The 19,971-nt window shown below is 49.9% G+C and overlaps 1 protein-coding gene across 5 annotated transcripts in view; it reads right to left on the minus strand.

Annotated features, from left to right (window-relative positions):
- PRDM15 (PR/SET domain 15) overlaps nucleotides 1-19,971 on the minus strand; it is a 124,226-nt gene that overhangs the window by 23,508 nt on the left and 80,747 nt on the right. For all 5 annotated transcript variants that reach the window (XM_064279486.1, XM_064279488.1, XM_064279487.1 and 2 more), the window contains 7 exons: nucleotides 16,110-16,277; nucleotides 10,696-10,790; nucleotides 9,552-9,683; nucleotides 6,883-7,017; nucleotides 5,114-5,277; nucleotides 4,209-4,288; nucleotides 3,733-3,852 (listed from right to left, as the gene is read on the minus strand). In XM_064279486.1, the coding sequence (XP_064135556.1) occupies nucleotides 3,733-3,852; nucleotides 4,209-4,288; nucleotides 5,114-5,277; nucleotides 6,883-7,017; nucleotides 9,552-9,683; nucleotides 10,696-10,790; nucleotides 16,110-16,277 (894 nt within the window). The remainder of the gene's footprint in view (nucleotides 1-3,732; nucleotides 3,853-4,208; nucleotides 4,289-5,113; nucleotides 5,278-6,882; nucleotides 7,018-9,551; nucleotides 9,684-10,695; nucleotides 10,791-16,109; nucleotides 16,278-19,971) is intronic.

Raw genomic sequence — 19,971 nt, forward strand, 5'->3', positions numbered from 1 at the left:
TCACTTTGATATACAGAGAAATTTCTAGAAGTCTTCACAGGAAACTATTGACAATGGTTCTTTGCAAGAGGGCAAATGGGGTGGGTCTGAGGCAGTAATAACTTGTTTTTAGATACCCATTTGTTTCATTTATTATTTATATATTTAAGGAGCCCTAGTAGCACAGTGGTTAAGCACTTGGCTGCTAACCGAAAGGTCAGTGATTTGGACCCTCTAGCCGCTCTGGAGGAGAAAGGTGTGACGGTCTACTTCTGTAAAGATTTATAGACTTGGAAACCCTAGGGGGCAGTTCTACTCTGTCCTATAGGGTCTCTATGAGTCAGAATCGACTCAACAGCAATGGGTTTGATTTTTAGTTTATTAATTTACTTATTTATTTACCTTTGGGCCAGGCAAATTGTTACTTTTTCAATAAAACAATATACCGATGCTGCCCCGATCAAAGTTCTTTTGGAGGACAGGCAAGAAGATTTACCTTTGGGGAGTTCTTTAAAATTTTAAAAAGCAAAGATGTCACTTTGATGACTAAGGTATGCCTGACCCACCATGGTCTTTTCAATCCCTCATATGTATGCGAAAGCTGCATAGTGTAAAAAGACCAAAGAAATTACATGTTTGAATTGTGGTGCTGGTGAAGAGTATTAAATATACCACGGACTTCCAGAAGAACAAACAAATCAGTTTTAGAAACAATACAACTAGTACAGTGCAATGAGTCGCTTTTATACAGCCTTTCTAGCCATGGACTTGTGACTCTCATTAAATGACTGGCTGAGACTATGCAAATAAAGTGCATGGAACCCTTGCAGGGGTGGTACCATGCAAATAAAGTATGTAAAACTCTTGCCATGATTGCTGAGATATGCAAATAAAGTGCCTGTGGCTCATCAAGGGGATTGGTCAGTTTTGCCATCCCACTAGGCTTAAAAAGGAGAACCAGGAGGGAAGCGCATCATTTGAACCCGGGGTCCCTGCGCCGAGAACCTCCTAGACCCAGGAGTCAGAGAGAGCTGTAACCCGGGAAAGCTGTAACACTGTGAGTGGCAGCAGCGTGAGACAGCGGGAATCAGGAGATCGGCGTGAAATGACGCAGGAGGCTTCCTGGCCGAGTGAGAGAGCTGAGCACCTTCTGGTAGGAGGCTTGCTGGTGGAGTGGGGTGCCTTGGAGCACTTATTGGTGGAGCTAACCAGCTTTGTAACACTTACCCAAGCAGGGCAGAAGCCAGGCAAGAGTGAGAGCTGAGGCCAAGAGAGGGGCCTGCGGGCCTGTGGGCACAGCCGAGAAGAAGCCAAGCAGGGCGTGGCAGCAACTGTATCCTGAGTTGTTCCTGTGACTTCCAAGCTGATACTGATCCTGAATTATAACCTGTTACTTCCCTAATAATCCCCATAATCATGAGTGTGGTCTGCGAGTTCTGTGTGACCATTGCAACAAATTAACCAACGAGCAGGGAAATAGAGAGTGCCATAGGAGGGATGGCTGGTGTCAGAACTGGTTTAAAATTTGCACGGTAGAGGTATGCCTGACCTCTACTGCACAGGAATCAGCTTTGGGCTGATCTTGATTATTCTCTCCCTTCATGAAGTTAGATGAGGCGATCTAATGCCGCCATTTTTACAACCAGAATGCTCCTTAGAAGTGAGGATGGCAAGACTTTCAGGAGGACCAGTCGCTGGAGAAAGACATCATCTTGGCAGAGTAGAGGGCGAGTGAGGGCAAGGAAGAACCTCAACGAGATGGACTGACACAGTGGCTGCAACCATAGTCTCAAACATAGCAGTGACTGTAAGGACGGCGCAGGACTGGGCAACATTTCTTTCTGTTATACAAAGGTCGCCGTGGGTCAGAGCCAACTCAGCGGCAACTAACGACAGCCGCCACCTTTGCGGGGAGAGGGACCAGGGTCTGCAGTGAGGGGAAAAGGAAACTTTGCTTTTTATGCTTGTCTCTGCGGTTAATATTTTTAACCTTTTACATGTTATATTATTTAAAATAAAAAAAAGGAAGACCCTCAATGGGATAGATTGACACAGTGGCTGCAACAACGGGCTCAAGAGTAACAACGATCGTGAGGATGGCACAGGACCGCACAGTGTTTCGTTCTGTTGTACGTATGGTCGCTTTGAGTCGGAACCAACTTGACAGCACCTAACAACAACAACAATTATTTTAAAATGTGCTAATAAGTCCTGGTGATCTGCTTCCCAAAGGTCACAGCCTTGGAAACCATATGGAGCAGCTCTACTTTGCATACATGGGGTAGCCATGAGCAGAAATCGACTCGATGGCACTAGCAACAATAATAAACATTTCTAGTTAGTGGAATTATGGGGCACTTTTATTTTCTTCACACATTACTGTTTTATTTTTTTAAAAAATCAAAGGAAACAATAAAACCATTTATGGAATATATAAGATTTGTGTGTGTGTTTGTGATCCATAGGGTTTAACTAATTTTCAGAAGTAGATCGCCAGGTCCTTCTTCCTAGTCTTAGTCTGGAAGCTTGACTGAAACCTGTCCACCATGGGTGACCCTGCTGGTATTTGAAATACCGGTGGCAGAGCTTCCAGCATCACAGTAACACACAAGCCACCACAGTATGACACACTGACAGACAGGTGGTGGTGGAACATACAATTTTTAAAAATCCTAATGGCAACGCAGGCAGCTTGACTTGTTCCTTATCTGAGTGGGGCTGTCTTGGCTGCTCACCATACAAGGGGATCTGGCCGCCACCAGAAACAGCCAAAGATGGACCCTCCACGCCAAATCTTTTAAACAGCTTTAAAACAAAACAAAACACAGAAATGGGCTGAAATGTCAGCCTGTGCTGGGATTATCTTTTATTTTTCTTATTTCACTTGTTTATTTGAGATGTTTTATTAGTAGATTGCTTTATTTAAGCAGTGACATGTTATTAAAATAAAGCTTCGCTGGCTATGGTGAATTATTCCCAACGTAGAGCTGATCTCAGTCAGACGTGTTTCCTGTGCTGAGGGCTCTGTATCTACCGTCAGACCCTGTGGGGCTCTCAGGGTAATTTTATGCTTTAAACATTTGTATGGTGCACTATTTTCTTACTTTAAACCAAACAAGTTTTGCGGAGTTGACTCTGACTCGTGGTAACCTCGTTATGTCAGAGTAGAACTCTGCTCCATAGGGTTTTCCATGCCTGATTTTTTGAAGTAGCTCACCAGGCCTTCCTTCCAAGGCACCTCTGGGTGGACTCAAACCTTCTGGTTAGCAACTGAGCGCTTAACCATCTGCACCACCCAGGGATTCCCATTATATTTTCCCACTTTTAAAATCATGTGTTTGTGCCTTTAAATTTAGCATGTCTTGTGCTGTTCAGACTGCTTTATCTTCTAAATTCCTGATTTGGATACTTGCCACATTTTTCTTCTCTTTTTTCAAGTAAATAATTTAAGTCTATGGATTGACCTCAGACACAGCTTTGGTGACAACTCTCACATCTCGCTATATAAAACCAAGTCCTTATTTATATTTCCTCTTACGGAGCTTTAATGCAGCATTCTCTCTTATCTCCCAGCGGCTGGCCTAACTATAAGGAGCGTTTCACTGTGACTCGGTTTACCCGCTGTGGTCGGCACAGCCGTGGTGGCATTTTCTCCTGCGTCTCCCAGCGGCTGGCCTACACCGTGGAGCCTATTTGGCTGTGGCTTGGTTTACCCGCCGTGGTTGGCGCAGCATGGCCTGGGGCCCCGCGTACCTTTCCCGCACTCGGCGCACAGGTACTCGCGGATGTTGTCATGGACGCGCATGTGCTCCTTCAGCATGTCTTTCCTGGCAAAGGACTTGCCACACTGCTCACAGGCGTGGCTTTTCACACCTCAAAGAAAAAACAAAAACCCACATTTCAAAGCTGCAAAATCCACACCTGAGATTCTCACGCAGAAGTTGTAACGGAGAAAGAACCACAGTAAGGCCATGAGGGTCTCTTCGTTTGTGTCGCAGACCCTCCCCTCTGCGAACTCTCTGGCAAGGAGGCGCCCTGAGGGCCCAGGAGGGGCAGGGCCAGGTGGGCAGTGCTGGGGGGCGAGGCAGGTGGAGCAGGAGCTGGGGAAAGGGGTGGGATCTCACCCAGGGGGACGTCGGGCGTGACCACTGCCCGCAGGAAGCACCCCGAGAACTCACATTACGTCCCCCTCCCTGCAGTCAGTCACCTGACCAAGGCCACACCCCCACCTGTGTGGATGAGCTTGTGCCGCTCCAGGTTCCCGATACTGTTGAAGATGCGCCCACAGATCTCGCAGGGGTGGATGTACCTGAAACCAAAGGCAAGGCACTGAGGACCAGGCCCCCGAGGCAGGAAGCAGGCCTTTGCTTAAACGCCCCTGTTGGCAAAGGGGAGTAAACAGGCCGGTGTGGCTGATCCCAGAGCAAACCCGCTGCCGTAGAGCTGACTCGGACTCACGGTGAACCCACATGGTTTCCAAGGCTGTAAATCTCTGCAGAAGCCGGCTGCCACATCTTTCTCCTGAGGGGCTGCTGGTGGCTTCCAACTGCTGAGCTTTCAGTTAGCCGTCGATCGCTTTAACCACTGCACCACCAGGGCCCCTTGTTTGGATGAGAAACTCAAGTATTCTGTCTCTAAATAGGACAATTCATTCCCTCGAATTGCCCAGATAGCACCGATGGTGAGCTAGGTGCCAGAGGCGAGGGGCAGTATGAAAGGGACCTAATTACCGTGGGGAGCCCTGGTGGCACGGTGGTTAAGGGCTCAGCTGCTGACCAGAAGGCCGGCACTTCTAATCCACCAGCCGCTCCTTGGAAACCCTATGGGGTAGCTCTACTCTGTCCTATAGGGTCACTAAGATGCTACAGCAACAGGTTTGGTTTGGTTTTTTTGGTAATTACTGCAGGGATGGGGGGTGTTTCGGGTGAGAACTATTCTATTTTTTCTGTGAGGCTGCCTCGCAGAGCCATGAGTTTTGCTGGGACGGTGACTGGGCCGAGACTGAGGTCTGTGAAGAAGTGAAGGAAAAACCCACAGCATGTTTGTCACAAGCCTGGCCGGGAGGCTACAGGCGGCCCACTAACGTGTCTGCCCCCCTGGCCGCTCCCCCCGGCCGCCCCGCCTGGGGCCTCACTTCTGGACATTGGGGTCTGGCAGGTTCTCCCGGTGGATGACCATGTGGGCGTGGTAGGTGGCCTTGAGGGCAAAGCGGCGGTGACAGATGCTGCAGCCGTAGCCCTTCTCCTTGTGCACCTCCATGATGTGCTTCAGGTACTCCTTCCCCCGGCCGAAGGTCAGCTGTGGGCACCGAGGACAGACAGACAGACAGGCGACACTGTGACGCCCAGGCAGAGGGTGGGCGCTGCAGGTCCTGGTCCTGCTCAGCCAGTTATGTCATTCCCACACTCCCCCAGGTGCTCTCTGAGAGCCAGGACTCACACCAGAGCAGAGGGGTCACCACAGGGCAGGCAGAACAGGCACCCACAAAGCTGCCAAGGGGCCAGGGTTACCAAGTCCCCCTCCAGCTCCTTCCCTACCTCCTGGGTGGGCGAGTGCCAGGCCCCCACCCTGGGCTCCCCTCCAGATGGTACCCTGGACCCTCATCGTCTTCTGCCCCCATCTCCCCCTCCCTGCCCCTTACTCCTCTCCTGGGTGGCTCTGAAGGTGCATGACCACCCACCCCCACCTCCCAACAATCACGTGGTGGTGAGGTGCTTGGGGATCCTGGGAGGGGTGTTGTGTTCAGAGGGGACCTGGCACCCCCATAGCAGAGAGGTCCTAAGGTGGGCTCTTGCCCCTAAGGTGCGCTCTCTGAGGTGAGCTCTTTGCCCTAAGGTGGGCTCTTTAAGGCAGGCTCTTGGCTCTCAGGTGGGCTCTCTAAGGTGGGCTCTCGGCCCTAAGGTAGGCTTTCTGCCCTATGGTGGGCCCTCCGCCCTGTGGTGGGCTCTCGGCCCTAAGGTGGGCTTTGGGCCCTAACGTGGGCTCTTGGCCCTAAGGTGGCCTCGCCACCAGCACAGCCAGGTAGAATGAGGAGCACAGCCCCACGGGAACAAAACCACTCTCTCTTTAAGCAGATGCCCCTTTCCATTCTAGGGTGGGCCTCGGGGAAGGCCTCTGGGGAAGGAGGAGGAGGAGGAGCGGAGCCTGGCCTGAGGCCAGCATTGCTGAGCTTCAGGGAAATGGACCACTCCTGGGAGCCACATGGCTGGGCGTGAAGGCACGGGGCCCAGAGAGCGGTGTGAGGCAGAGAGCGATGTGAGTGATGGTGTGGTCTGGGCCACATGGTGGGACCCACACACATGTGACACAGACCAGCCTTCCAGAATGTGCTCTGTGGCATGGGAGCCCAGCACCAGGGGTGAATGGGGTGCCCCCACTAGCACAAAGGGTATGTGGGGGTACCCCAAATGGCACAGGGGGTGTGTGGGGTGCCCAGGCCAGCACAAAGGGTATGTGGGTTACCCCAAATGGCACAGGGGGTGTGTGAGGTGCTCCAGCCAGCACAAAGGCTATGTGGGGTATCCCGAATGGCACGGTGAGGCATGTGGGATGCCTCGGCCAACACAGGGAGTGTGTCGGGTGCCCCAGCCAGCACAAAGCATATGTGGGATACCCCAAACGGCATGAGGAGGCATGTAGGATGCCTCGGCCAGCACAGGGGGTGTGTGGGGTACCCCAGATGGCATGGGGAGGTACATGGGGTACCCTGAACAGCACGGGGAGGTGTGTGGGGTGCCCCGGCTGGCACAGGGTGTGTGTGGTGCATCCCAGTCTGTGCACAACTCAACAAGCCAGAGTGTTTGTGGGTGGGAGCACACAAGAAGCATGTGGGGTGTGGGCAGCCCTGTGTTAGGAGCCTCCTTTCCCGTGGCTGGGCATTCACACGGAGGCCAGTGGAGTTACCTGGCACCTTTTGCAGCTATACTTGTGAGGCTCTGAGTCAGCACTCTCGTCAGAATTGTCATCGTTTTCTTCGGATGAGATTCCAATCTTGCCAATAAACTCTTCCCTTTGGTGGTCGTCCATCAGGGCGATGTCCTGGAAGACAGAGGTACAACGCTGGCCAAAGCTTTCATTGGGATTTATCCCACAGCAGCAGTTAATCGCAGTTAATCACTCACCTAAGAGGAGAAGGCACAGCCTCTGATATGCAGGGCGTCCTTTGTGTGTCACACACGGGGCAGAGCTTGAACCTGGGCCCTCAGGTTTCAAACCCTCACGTTAGGACACACCTGACTCTCTGACAGTCAAGCACCAGGCCCCTGCCTGCATTCAGGTGAAATCTGCATGCCCAGGACCTGGTTCCCCTGGGGTGAGGGCAGAGGCCCGCAGCCCTGGGCTCAGCTGGGCCTGGTGCTGGGTGGGACTGTGCGCCTAGCTTCTCTGGGCCTCAACAGTGTCACCTATCAGCCGGGGGAGATCAGGGACCTCCAAGGTTTCTGCTGTGAGGCCACACTAGGGTATCCCTAAAGTTTTGCTAATTTCTCTATAAAAAGACCACAAGAAATGCATCTTCAGTATTCATTCTGTTGTTAGCTGCCATGAAGTCAGCCCCCAGCTCATGGCGACCCCACGTACAACAAAACAATAAACACTGCCCGGTCCTGCACCATCTCCACTATTGGTTGCAGGTTGGGTCACTGTGATCCATAGGGTTTTCACTGGCTGATTTTTTGAAGTACGTTGCCAGGCCTTTCTTCCTCATTTGTCTTAGTCTGAACAAATGAGGAAGAATTTCTGCTAAAACCTGTTCAGCATCACAGCAATACACAAGCCTCCACCAACAGAGGAGTGCCTTGGCTGGGAATTGAACCCTGGTCTCCCAGATAGGAGAGAATTCTACCACTAAGCCACAAATGCCCCACCATGTTCCTTCTACACGCTAGAGGAGCACAAGGCTGGGTCCCGAGTGACAGGCACCTTCACAGCAGCCTCAGAGCCTGTCTCATCTCCTCACCATGGCGCTGCCAGGAGGCTCGGCCCTGAGACAAAGTTTTAGGTTTAAGCTAAATCTAGGATTCTGGGAAGGTTGGAAAAGGTTTGTATCTCTCCTCCTTTTCTCCTCCCTCTCAAACACAGAGATTTTTCACAAAGGCCTATTGTTTTGTTTCTCCTATTGGCCACTGTCTCCTTTGATACAAACTGAGTCTCTGCATAAGCTTTCCATTAGCGAAGAAAGGGCAACACCCTTTAAAAAGAGTGAGACCTGAGGAAGACAGGAGGGCAAGTGGCTGTAATTAGCACTATGTATCCATAAAGTGGAGCCCTGGTGGTGCAGTGGTTACGAGCTCAGCCACTAACCAAAAGGTTGGCAGTTGGAATCCACCAGCCGCTTCTTGGAAACCCTATGGAGCAATTCTACTCTGTCCTGTGGGGTTGCTACCAGTTGGAATTGACTCGACGGCAAGGGTTTGGTTTTTTTATCCATAAAGCAGAGTCCTGGGTGGTGCGAACAGTTAATGCACTTGGCTGTTAATTGAAAGTTTGGAGGCTGAAGTCCACCCAGAGGCACCTTGGAAGAAAGGCCTGGTGATCTACCTTCAGAAAAATCAGCCATTGAAAACCCTACGGAGGGCAGTGTTTCTCTGACACACCTGGGGTCGCCACGAGTCAGGGTTGACTCTACAACAATTGTTTTTTTTTTTTTTTTTTCATAGCAAGCTAGGTCCCTCACCTTGGTTGCATCTAGTTTAGTCAGAAAGGTCCCACAGCTAGGACAAGGTGGTTAGAATCCCAACGAGGTCTCTCTAAACCCATTTCCCCTAAGCTCTCGGCTCCCCCAGGATTGTCAGCCATCCCAGTCTGGTCCACAGGGTTCTTCCTCTAAGCTCCGGAATCGCTCCCGCTCTGGATGCCTCACCCTGAAGCTTTCTCTCAGACCTGCCACAGATCCCCACCTGGGCCTCAGGGCTGGGAGCTGCTGAGGACAAGACGCTTCAGCAGCGGCCAGCACCTCACTTTCACTGCAGTCTCGGGCACCACGCAGTATTTCTTTGGAGTCCCTGGGTGGTGCCAATGGTTAATATGCTCAACTTCTAACCGAAACACCGGAGGTCCGGGTCTACCCAGAGGTGCCTCGGAAGAAAGGCCTGGTGATCTACTGCTGGAAAATCAGCCACTGAAACTCTGTGGAGCACAGTTCTACCCCGACACACACGGGCTCCCCACGAGTTGGAGCTGACTCCACTGTAGCTGTTACTGGTGCTATTGTTTCTTCAGGTTTTTTCTGGGTCGGTGCCTTCTCCTAGCCCTTAAGGATCACACCACATCCACACCGCTGCCTCCAGGCTCCCCACTCAACTGCCCACTTTCCACAGAGGCCGGGAGGGATGCAGACGCCACCATTCTCTGACTCCTGCTTTCTCCTAGCACGCACCAGTAGTGGAGGGATTTGAACTCAAGTCCTGCAGTCAGGCTGCAGGAGACGAAGCAAACAGAAGAGTAGGAGCTCATTTCAGAGAGGTCCAGTTGGCTGGGGGACAGCTACCTTAGGCTGCAGACCCCGGGGAACCCAAGGCACCTCCCGCCTCGGTGACCTGGCGCAAGGGAGCGAAAGGTCACGGCGCGGGCACCTTGAAGTGGACGTGGATGTGGTCCCTGAGCACGTCCACCCGGAAGAACTTCCGCCCACAGATCTCGCAGGTGTACTTCTTGTCGCCGTGGGTCAGCAGGTGCTTGTTCATGTTGCTCCGACAGGAAAACACCTGGGGGAGGCAGAGCCGGGACAAGTCAGGGGCTGCAGGGTCTCGGGCGCGGCGACGTCATCGCCATCTGCCTTCACCTCATAGACTGTAACCAGGCACACAGATGCAATACGGTTTTGTCCTGAACTGCAGTTCTCACAACTCCTCAGTGTCGGAGAGACAAATCATTACCTGATGCTGGAATGACTCTTCTTTCCTGGTGGCTGAAATGCTTGCTTCTATATAGGACAGAATTAACCACTTCCTAGTTTTCAGTATAAAGGGTGGTTTGAGAGAGGAAAACATTTTCCTTCAGAGAGTTCTGCCAAGTACCACACCCTCTGCAGGGCACGTGAAAATAACTACGTGGACGCCCCACAAAAAACTACAAAAATCACCACCTCCCATCCAGCCTCCGGGATCAACCCCTGTTGTAAGAGAATTCAAACCAGCATTTTTGGCCTTATTCTCTTGCACACATTTTAAATACATTCTTTTTGCTGTTTTACAAAGTTGAAAATTACAAAACACTAAGTTAACTTTGATTCTCTTGTGGCGTAAAAATGAGACCAAAAAATAAAAAGAGAAACTTTTCTTGGAAATGTAGTAAAATGACAGTATTTAGGGACGTTTCCAGACCATGTATTGAAACACGGTAGTTACCCTCACCCCCTCACACAGGCGGGGAGGTGGAGGTTTTCATTAGGGGGCACTGAGTGCATTAATGTGGTAGAATGATCTGAAAAACGATACAACGAGAATGGCCGCACAACCTGAAGAATGCAATCAATGTCACTGAATTGTACGTGTAACAATTGTTACATTGGTATATATTTTGTTGTGTCTGTTTTTTTAAAAGATCACAATGACAAGTAATGGAATAGGTGGACACTTAAGCTTAAGACCCCCCAAAAGCCCACTGTTAGGCCAAATATGTTTTCCACTCAATGTTCTATGGGTAACACTCTGAGTTTTCACTGAAGAAAGCAATGAGCTTGTATTACAGACGACAGAACTGACAGCGGAGTGTTACCTTGCCACAGACTGGGCATCCAGAAGGTTCCTTCTTATACCGGACCAGGTTCTCGCTGCTGGCCTCCAGGTCTTCCCTCTTCACCCGCCTCACTCCTGAAACCCCCAGCCCCCCAGCATGAGACAGGACATGAGAACCACATCAACACAGGTCAGTTCTGATTCAGCACAGGGTCCCTCCCAGCTGGAGTGGAGGGACTGATACACAGGGGTGTAAGTGACATCATGGCCACAACTGACCACAGCTCCTGACCGGCTGGCTCTCAGGTGGCTGGGAGCTGACGGGGAAGAAGGGTGCCTACGTGATGCCAGGCTGCCGGACGGGTGACCCAGATCTCCCATCAGTGACATTTGGAAACGTCAGGGCTTCGTGCCTTCTGAATTTTATAATATGGAAGAGTTAGGGTGAGCTACTATCAAGGGAGGTATTCTCACTCAGGCTAAAGGCTCAAGGCAAAGTCATGATTCTCTCAGATGGCTGTAAGTAGGCAGGCATATTTATTAGAAGGTCACAAATATTCATACTGTGCAAATTAAATGAGTTGAATCAGGACCAGAGTGCAAAGTCAGCTGATAATAAAATCTCTATGGTTTTAGGGCGTGCTATTCATAAGAGGAATCAAAGCAGACTTGTAGAAGTTCCTATCATAAGCAAATTGTGGTGTATCCATACAGTGGAATATCATTCAGCCATTAAGAGAAATGAGGTCCTGATACACCCTACGATGTGGATGAACCTTGAAAACACGGTGCTGAGTGAAACAAATGAGACACAAATGCAAACACTATAGGATCCTGCTTATGTGAAATACCTACACTAGGCAAGTGCATAGAGACCAAGCTTATCAGCAGTTACCAGGGGCTGAAGGAGCCCCGGCGACGCAGTGGTTAAATGCTCAACTACTAACCAAAAGGCCAGCGGTTCAAAGCCACTAGCTGCTCCACGAGAGAAAGATTACAACTTTGGAAACCCTATGGGGCAGTTCCACTCTGTCCTATAGGGTCGCTATGAGTCGGAATCAAGTAGACCGCATGAGTGTTTTTTTTTTTTTTTTTTTTTTACCAGGGGGTGGGGTAAGGGGGCTTATTGCCTAAGGGGTATTAAGTTTCTGTTTGGGGCGATGAAGGACTTTTAGGAATGGATATTGGTGATGGTTGCACAACGTGGAACATAATCAATGCCAATAAACTGTGCAGTTAAAACGGCATACTTTTGTTATGTATATTTTATCACAGTAAAATGGAAAAAAAAATACACAAACCAGGTCGTCTCTGAACAAAAGAGGGAGAGAAAAGCCCTTCTCAGGTCAGCTTCTGGAACACCCCTGAGTAATGTGGCATCAGTGCTGTGTTAACGCGGACACACTCCAGCCACTGGACGTGAGACACACTCAACATTTCCCAGAAGAGACCAGTGACATCAAGGCACAGCCCCCACGTCAAGTCTGAGGAAGTACTTAGACTACACTCCAATATGAAGAAAAAACTCACAGAACAAGCATATCCCCTGGGTTACACTGAGGACTGTGCTCTTTTAACTTATGAGACCTAGCTCTGACGGTTAGGATCACACAAGGAACTGCCGTGAGGGCAGCTGGTGTCAGAGAGGAGATTTAGCGTTTGCTGGTGTGTGTTGGAGAAGGAGGGATACCTACATCCAGTCGCTAAGTGGGAGTCCAGTTTGACTTGAGATAGGTTGACACAAGAGGTCCTGTGTACGCCATGTGCAGATCAAACAGGAAAAAGCTGTGGATCTTTATGTACCAGGTGAAAAAGCAAGGTGCAAAAAGTCATGCAGGCTGGGATTCCAGTCTTGTGTTTAAAAGAGGTACAACGATATGCCTATACGCATATTGGTATGGATCTAGTTATACTTTATACGTGACTTTCTAATCTGACACTTTTTTTCAACAACCATATACTTCATTTGCAATTCTTTTAAAAACGGCTTTCTTTTTTTCCTCAAACTTTTATAAAAAGATGCTGTGGTCAGTGAGTGTGGTAGTTACTCAGTGCTGGTCAGCAAGAGGGCAGTTGCTTTTAGAGCAAAAGTCAGGATGACCAAAGAGAAAATGCTAACTTTAAAGAGGGTGTGATGGTTAGTTTTATGGGTCAGCTTGGCTGAGCTGTGGTGCCCAGGAGTTTGGCCAAACACTAGTCTAGTTGCTGTTATGGAGTAGTTACATGTGATGAAATCCATCGGTCTTAAGTAAATGAGATCATCCTCCACCATGTGGGTGGGCCTTATCCAGTCAGTTGAAGGCCTTAAGAGCAAAAAGGGAGTTTCCCGAGGGTATGTTCTGCCTCCAGACCATGAATGGATATTTTGCTGGAACTCCCTCACTCTTCTATTTCCTGACTTATGCATTTTAGGACTCAAGCCTGCAGGTGTCTCCAGCCTATTGGCTGACCCATGGATTTTGGACTTGGCAGCCCCTACAACAGGGTGAGCCAATTCTTTGAAATAAATCAGTACCTTTCTCTCTCTCTCTAAATATATATATTTACCAGTAAGATAGAAGATATTGTCATGGATTGAATTGTGTTCCCCAAAATATGTGTGAACTTGGCTAGGCCGTGATTCCCAGTATTGTGTGATTGTTCTCCATTTTGGGATGTGTGGTAAATCCTACACTCTCCTTGTGGTTAATGAGGCAGGATTAGAGTGGGATGCATCACTCTTACTCAGGTCATAGTCCTGATCCGATGTAAGGAGAGTTTCTCTGGAGTGTGGTCTGCATAGCCTTTTATCTTACAAGAGATAAAAAGAGAGGGAAGCGAGCAGAGATAGAGGGACATCACTATAACCAAGAAAGAAAAGCTGGGAATGGAGCATATCCTTTGGACCTGGGGTCCCTGAGCTGAGAACCTCCTAGACCTAGGGAAGATCGATGCCAAGACATATGGAGATCTCCAAGGAAACTGGGCCCACAGGTGTTGAAAGGACCTTCCTCCAGAGCGGATAGAGAGAGAAAGCCTTCCCCTAAAGCTGGTGCTCTGAATCCGGACTTCTAGCCTCCTAAACTGTGAGAGGAGCCCTGATGCGCAGTGGTTAAGAGCTCGGCTGCTACCTAAAAGTTCACTAGTTTGAATCCACCAGCCGCTCCTTGGAAACACTATGGGGCAGTTCTATTCTGTCCTGTAGGGTCACTATGAATCGGAACCGACTTGACGGCAAAGGGTTTAAACTGTGAGAAAATAAATTTCTTTGTTAAAGCCATTCACTTGTGGTACTTCTGCTTTAGCAGCACTAGATGACTAAGGCAGACATATATCTATACCTATATAAAAAAACAAAACAAAACAAAAAAAACCCTATATATCACATGGCAAATCTGCTGCAAAGGACTTCTTTAAGGTGTTGAAAAGCAAAGAGTTAAGGATGGTGAGACTGCATCCTACATACTGTGGACATGTTGTCAGGAGGGATCAGTACCTGGAGAAGGACATCATGCTTGGTAAAGTAGAGGGTCAGCAAAAAGGATGGAGACCCTTGACGAGATGTATTGACACAGTGGCTGCAACAATGGGCTCAAGCATAACAACGACTGTGAGGATGGCACAGGACCAGGAAGTGTTTCATTCTGTGGTACAAAGGGTCACTATGAGTCAGAACTGACTCGACGGCACCTAACAACAACATTTATCTCATAAATCAATTCCTTGAAGTAAATCCATTAATATCTTTCCCTCTCTAAACATACTGAAGAAGGTATTTTATATATCTAATATTTTATATATTACTCTTTCTCTGTCTCTATGTATAAACCAATCTCTCTCTCTCTATATATATAGGAAACCGTGGGGGTATAGTGGTTAAGTGCTATGGCTGCTAACCAAAAGGTCTGCAGTTCGAATCCACCAGGTGCTCCCTGGAAACTCTATGGGGTAGTTCTACTCTGTCCTATAGGGTCACTATGAGTCAGAATCGACTCAGCAGCAACAGGTTTTATGTATATGCACACACACACACACACACACATTTAGACAGGACGAGTGATATGGATTTACTGGAAGGAATTGGTTCATGATACACACACATACATACATTGTACTGGTTCTGTTTCTCTAAAAGACAGAGGGCTTGTCTGAGCAGAAAACTACGAGCACCTCTGGACCAGGGTCTGTATGGAACCTTCCACCTAGGGCCTTGGGGTGCTAGGAACCTTGAGGGGTGTCTGCACTCAAGCAGCTTCTCCGACTACTGTGGACGGAGCTTTTCAAGTCTAGCTATCCACTTCCTGGGTCTGCTCTGCAAGGTGAACACGCTTGAGGGGCATGCAGGACACCCCTGCATCTCGATCCCATTCCCGACTTACTCCTTGTCCTGCTGCCTCACTCTTCCCCAGACACAACTGGCCTGTGGAAATTCATCTTTGCCCTGCCCTTGGCATCTCATGGAGTCCCTGGGTAGTGCAAACGGTTAACACACTGGGTTGCTAACCAAAACACTGGCAGTTCCAGTTCACCCAAAGGTGCCTCAGAAGAAAGGGCTGGTGATACGCTTCTGAAAAATCAGCCATTGAAAACCCTGCGGAGCCACAGTTCTACTCTGACACACAGAGTTGCCATGAGTAGAGTAAATGCTGTTTTTTTTTGCTTTTGCTTTTATCTCGTAAGTTCACCTGCCCCTGTACCCCAAGCCTGCTACATATGGCAGCACGTCGCCCAGGGGCCCAGTGGACGATAAACGCTCACTAGAGGCCAAATGGGAAACACAGAAGAGGATATGGAACAAGGGGAAAGCCACTCATGACCCCCCCACCAACAACAACCACCCCGGATGTTCTCTTCTAAGCATACAGTTGAGAGCATATCACAGACATAATTTCATATAGTGTTTTTCCTGCTTTTTTTTAATAGGAAAAACATTTTCCCACAATATTAAAAACTCATGGAAAAAAAATACTCTGAATTTACTGTGTAACATCCAACCTTATGACTATTTCACTAATCCTTGTCCTACTGTGGAACATTTAGGATGCTTTCAATTTTTTCTACTGAGGTTGTTAGCTGCGGCTGAGTCAGCCCCCTGACTTGTGGTGGCCCCTTGTATTACACAGCGGAACTGCTCCATAAGGTTTTCACGGCTGGGACCTTTCAGGAGCAGATGGCCAGGCCTTTCTTCCGCACGGCCACTGGGTGGGTTTGAACAGCCAACCTTTTGGTTAGTGACTGAAGTTGTTTCTGATACACAACACTATTAACATCTGTGTACACCAACACATCTCTGTGTCCGAGTCAGATCCCCAGAGGAAGATTCTGGATCTAATGATGGGCATTCCTAAGGCTCCTGATAAGACAATGTCAAACTGCTTTCCAAAGCGGCTGTGTCAACATATCCGTCCCCAGGTGCAGGAGAGCTCACCACCCCCCACCGTCCACTGAGGAGCGTAGTCCAGGCGGCGCACTCACCTTCCAGGTGCCGTCTCTGGTGGTCCAGCATGACATCCTTGCGGTAGAACATTTTGTTGCAGACCTCACAGGCAAACTTCTTGTCCCCATGCTTCTTCTTGTGCTTGGAAAGGTTACTGTTGGTGGAGAAGAATCTGAAACACATCTCACATTGGAATGTCTTGTCATCTGTCCAGAAAGCAAACAAACAAACAATGTCAAGGTGAAATAGCATTTCACACAGAGTCCACCATGTGCCTTAGTAATGGCAAGAAGCAACAAAAGACAGGAGGGAGCCCAAAGGGCAACGTGGCCAGGAAAGAGCACCCCTGCCCTGTCTTCAGTCATCTACCCAATGACCCGCCACGCAGAAGGTGGGTCATGATGCCCTTGAGAATGCTCATTCTCAGCTGTAACAACAAACAACTCACGTCCTGTTATTGCCAAACTATGTCAGCCCTGTTCCCTCCCACGCCAAACATCCCCCACAGCATTCAGGGGTGATTCCTTGCAAAAAATGCAGTAGCCAACACTGTCCTTGGTTCTGTACCTCCATCAAATGTGGCTGTGGCCATTGGCCCCACATGTCCTCAGGCCCCAGGTCGGTGGGGTTGACCTTAAAGGGAACGGTGGCCTTCTCTCCTCCCGGACAGGCTCCTCCTTCTGCCGGCTCCTCAGCAAGCCTGCCCCCTACCCGTCTTTCCCAAGAGCAGGTTCCATCAACGCTACCAACAATCCCCCTGCTCCCTGCTGTCTCTCCCACAGACTCCTTCCCCATGGCAGGTAAATATCCCCAAGTTTCTTCCACCATTAAATACATCTGTCTTGTTCCTAGGTTCCCCTTTCGTAGAAACCTTTCCACATCCCACACGCACTCACGCAAACTCACACTCTCTCACACAGGCATTCATGTATTCACACACTGGCACATGCACAGATATCCACACACTCAATGCAGATACCCACATGCCCACACCACACACATACGTACACTCTCTCGCTCGCACATACACGTTCACACACTCACATGCAGACTCTCAGTCACACACACACGCCCTCACACTCACAATCACAGACTCTTAGTCACACACAAACACACCCTCAGCCCCACACTCACAGAGTCTCAGTCACACACACACCTTCACTCTCTCAACCACAGACTCTCAGTCATACACACACACCCTCACATGCACAATCATAGACCCTTGGTCACACACACTCTCATAAACTCTATCACTAAAACACACTCACAGACTCACAAACTCACACTCAATCTCACACTCTCAGTCATACACTCACATACAATCACACACACTCACATACAGACTCTCAGTTGCACACACGCTCTCACACACTTTCAAAGACTCACTCATACACACACTCTCAGTCACACACACGCACACACACACACGCACACAACCAAGCCTGCAGGCACAGCTCACATCCCTGTGTCCACTGCCCCACCTTTCAAGCCCTTCTCACCCAATAGCTGCCAAACTGTGGTTTCCTCACTCTACCTGGGGCCCCATCCATCCATGTCGCACTTCATATACCCCCCAACGTGGGAACTCTCCCTCCAGGCACCCAGGACACCCCCTGAGCTCCTCTGCCTGGCTTCCCCTGAGCCAGCGGTGCTCCCGCGGCCCAGCCCTGACGGCTTCCTCTGGGTGAGCTGGGTCAGCCGGGCCTGGAGCTCCTACAGCTGGAGACTGGGGCAGTGGCAGCTGGACCCACGGTGTGGCCTTGACTCAGAGCCTTTCTCACCTGGATGGTGCTGCACAGCCCAACACACTGCTTGGGTTTCTTTTCTAAACTGTAAAATGACCCACACGACCCCACTCCTTTCACCGTGCTTTTCTGACTTAGTGTTTGGTGGTCTGTGCACGTAGCTACGCAGTCCTAGGGAACAAGCATTGATGTATGCTTCCTAAATGTTAGGCTAAACGTTTCCACAGTTATTGTAATGGCTACATACTACTCAATCCAGTTAAATTTGTCACCATTTACTTCATTATCTTTGGTCTTGTAGATAATTTAATGATGCAATTTAAAATAATGGACCTTTTTTCCTCTGCTATATTTCCTTCACATGAATTTTTAAGAACGAGACCATCAAACTCAAGGGCACCCACCACCTTGCTTTGTGAAGGGGCCACACCCATACAGTGCCACCTCATCAAATCAAAGATGCTCTCTATCCAACCTGGGCCTGCTAAGGAGCACAGGTGAGCCTGCCCACCCTGCAGGTGCGGGACAGCAAAGGTAAGCCCACCTCCCTGCAGATACAGGACAGCAAAGGTGAGCTCGCCCTCTCCGCGGGTACAGGACAGCACAGGTGTGCCCGCCCTCCCTGAAGGTGCAGGACAGCACAGGTGAGCCTGCCCTCCCTGCAGATGTGGGACAGCACAGGTGAGCCCGCCCTCCCTGCAGATGCGGGACAGCACAGGTGAGCCCGCCCTCCCTGCAGATACAGGACAGCAAAGGTGAGCCCGCCCTCTCCGCGGGTACAGGACAGCACAGGTGTGCCCGCCCTCCCTGAAGGTGCAGGACAGCACAGGTGAGCCCGCCCTCCCTGCAGATGCGGGACAGCACAGGTGAGCCCGCCCTCCCTGCAGATGCGGGACAGCACAGGTGTGCCCGCCCTCCCTGAAGGTGCGGGACAGCACAGGTGAGCCCGCCCTCCCTGCAGGTGCGGGACAGCACAGGTGAGCCCGCCCTCCCTGCAGGTGCGGGACAGCACAGGTGAGCCCGCCCTCCCTGCAGATGCGGGACAGCACAGGTGAGCCCGCCTTCCTTGCAGGTGCGGGACTAATTGGCCACATCACAGGGTGGATTTCCTACCGCAGGTGTCAGATGCTGGTGGATCAGGAGTCCAAGAAGGCACCTGATCCCAATGACAGCGCTTCTCTATCAATGGTCCCGCTGCTGTGGGGTCTATGTTTTCACTTTAATAAAATGTAACAACTTGCATCAGGTGCCTGTCCCTGGGCCTGAGGAAGAGGGTGAGTTACGAAGGGCAAGTACATGGGTTCCCCGGAAACAGGGGAGCGGGTTTCGAGGGAACCAGCCTGCCTGGGGGCCTGGACTTCAGCCTTTGCTCCTCTCTGTCAGTCTTTAAGGTCACAGGCAGCAGAGTGAACACTCAGATGAGTCCCATCAACAGCTTGTCTCACTGCAGGGGATAAATACAAAGACTCGTCCCGTTGAGCCAAAGCTGGAGAAAAAACCACCAGCCTCCACATTTTAGAGCACTTTCCCTTACGTTGTACAAATTCTCAGTATAATGGTCTGTGGGAGATAAACATTCTCATAACTTCAGTGCTATAAAAAGTATTGACAAATACCATGCTAACAATATATTATGCAAATAAGCTCAGTTTCAAGATTGTATCCTGTTATTTTCAGCCTAAAACTTCTAACTTTTGAAATGAGAGCATCCCAGGGGAAGGAAATTGCATTTCAGTGTACTGTTGCTCAGTTACTTCTGTTTGCTGGACAAACAAGGAGCCCTGGGAGCACAGTGGTTAAAGAACTCGGCTGCTAACTGAAAGGTCAGCGGTTCTAACCCACCAGCCGCTCCTTGGGAGAAAGACGTGGCAGCCTGCTTTCGTAAAGAGTACAGCCTCGGAAACCCTACAGGGCAGTTCTACTTTGTCCTGCAGGGTCGCTGTGAGTCGGCTTCCACTCAACGGCAACGGGTTAACGAACAAAGATAAACATCTGATGTAACAGAACTTTCAACTGACACGTAGCAACTGCTGCTTCGACTTCTTTTACTTTGTTCTCCTTCATTCATGGGCAGAGAGAGTATTCAAAATAGAAAGTGGACAGCTTCTCTTCCTCTACCTGAGATGATGGCCCAGAGGCCTTCCTCCCCACGGCA

Source organism: Loxodonta africana, chromosome 2 (genome assembly GCF_030014295.1).
Source record: "Loxodonta africana isolate mLoxAfr1 chromosome 2, mLoxAfr1.hap2, whole genome shotgun sequence".
Classification (NCBI taxonomy): Eukaryota; Metazoa; Chordata; class Mammalia; order Proboscidea; family Elephantidae; genus Loxodonta; species Loxodonta africana.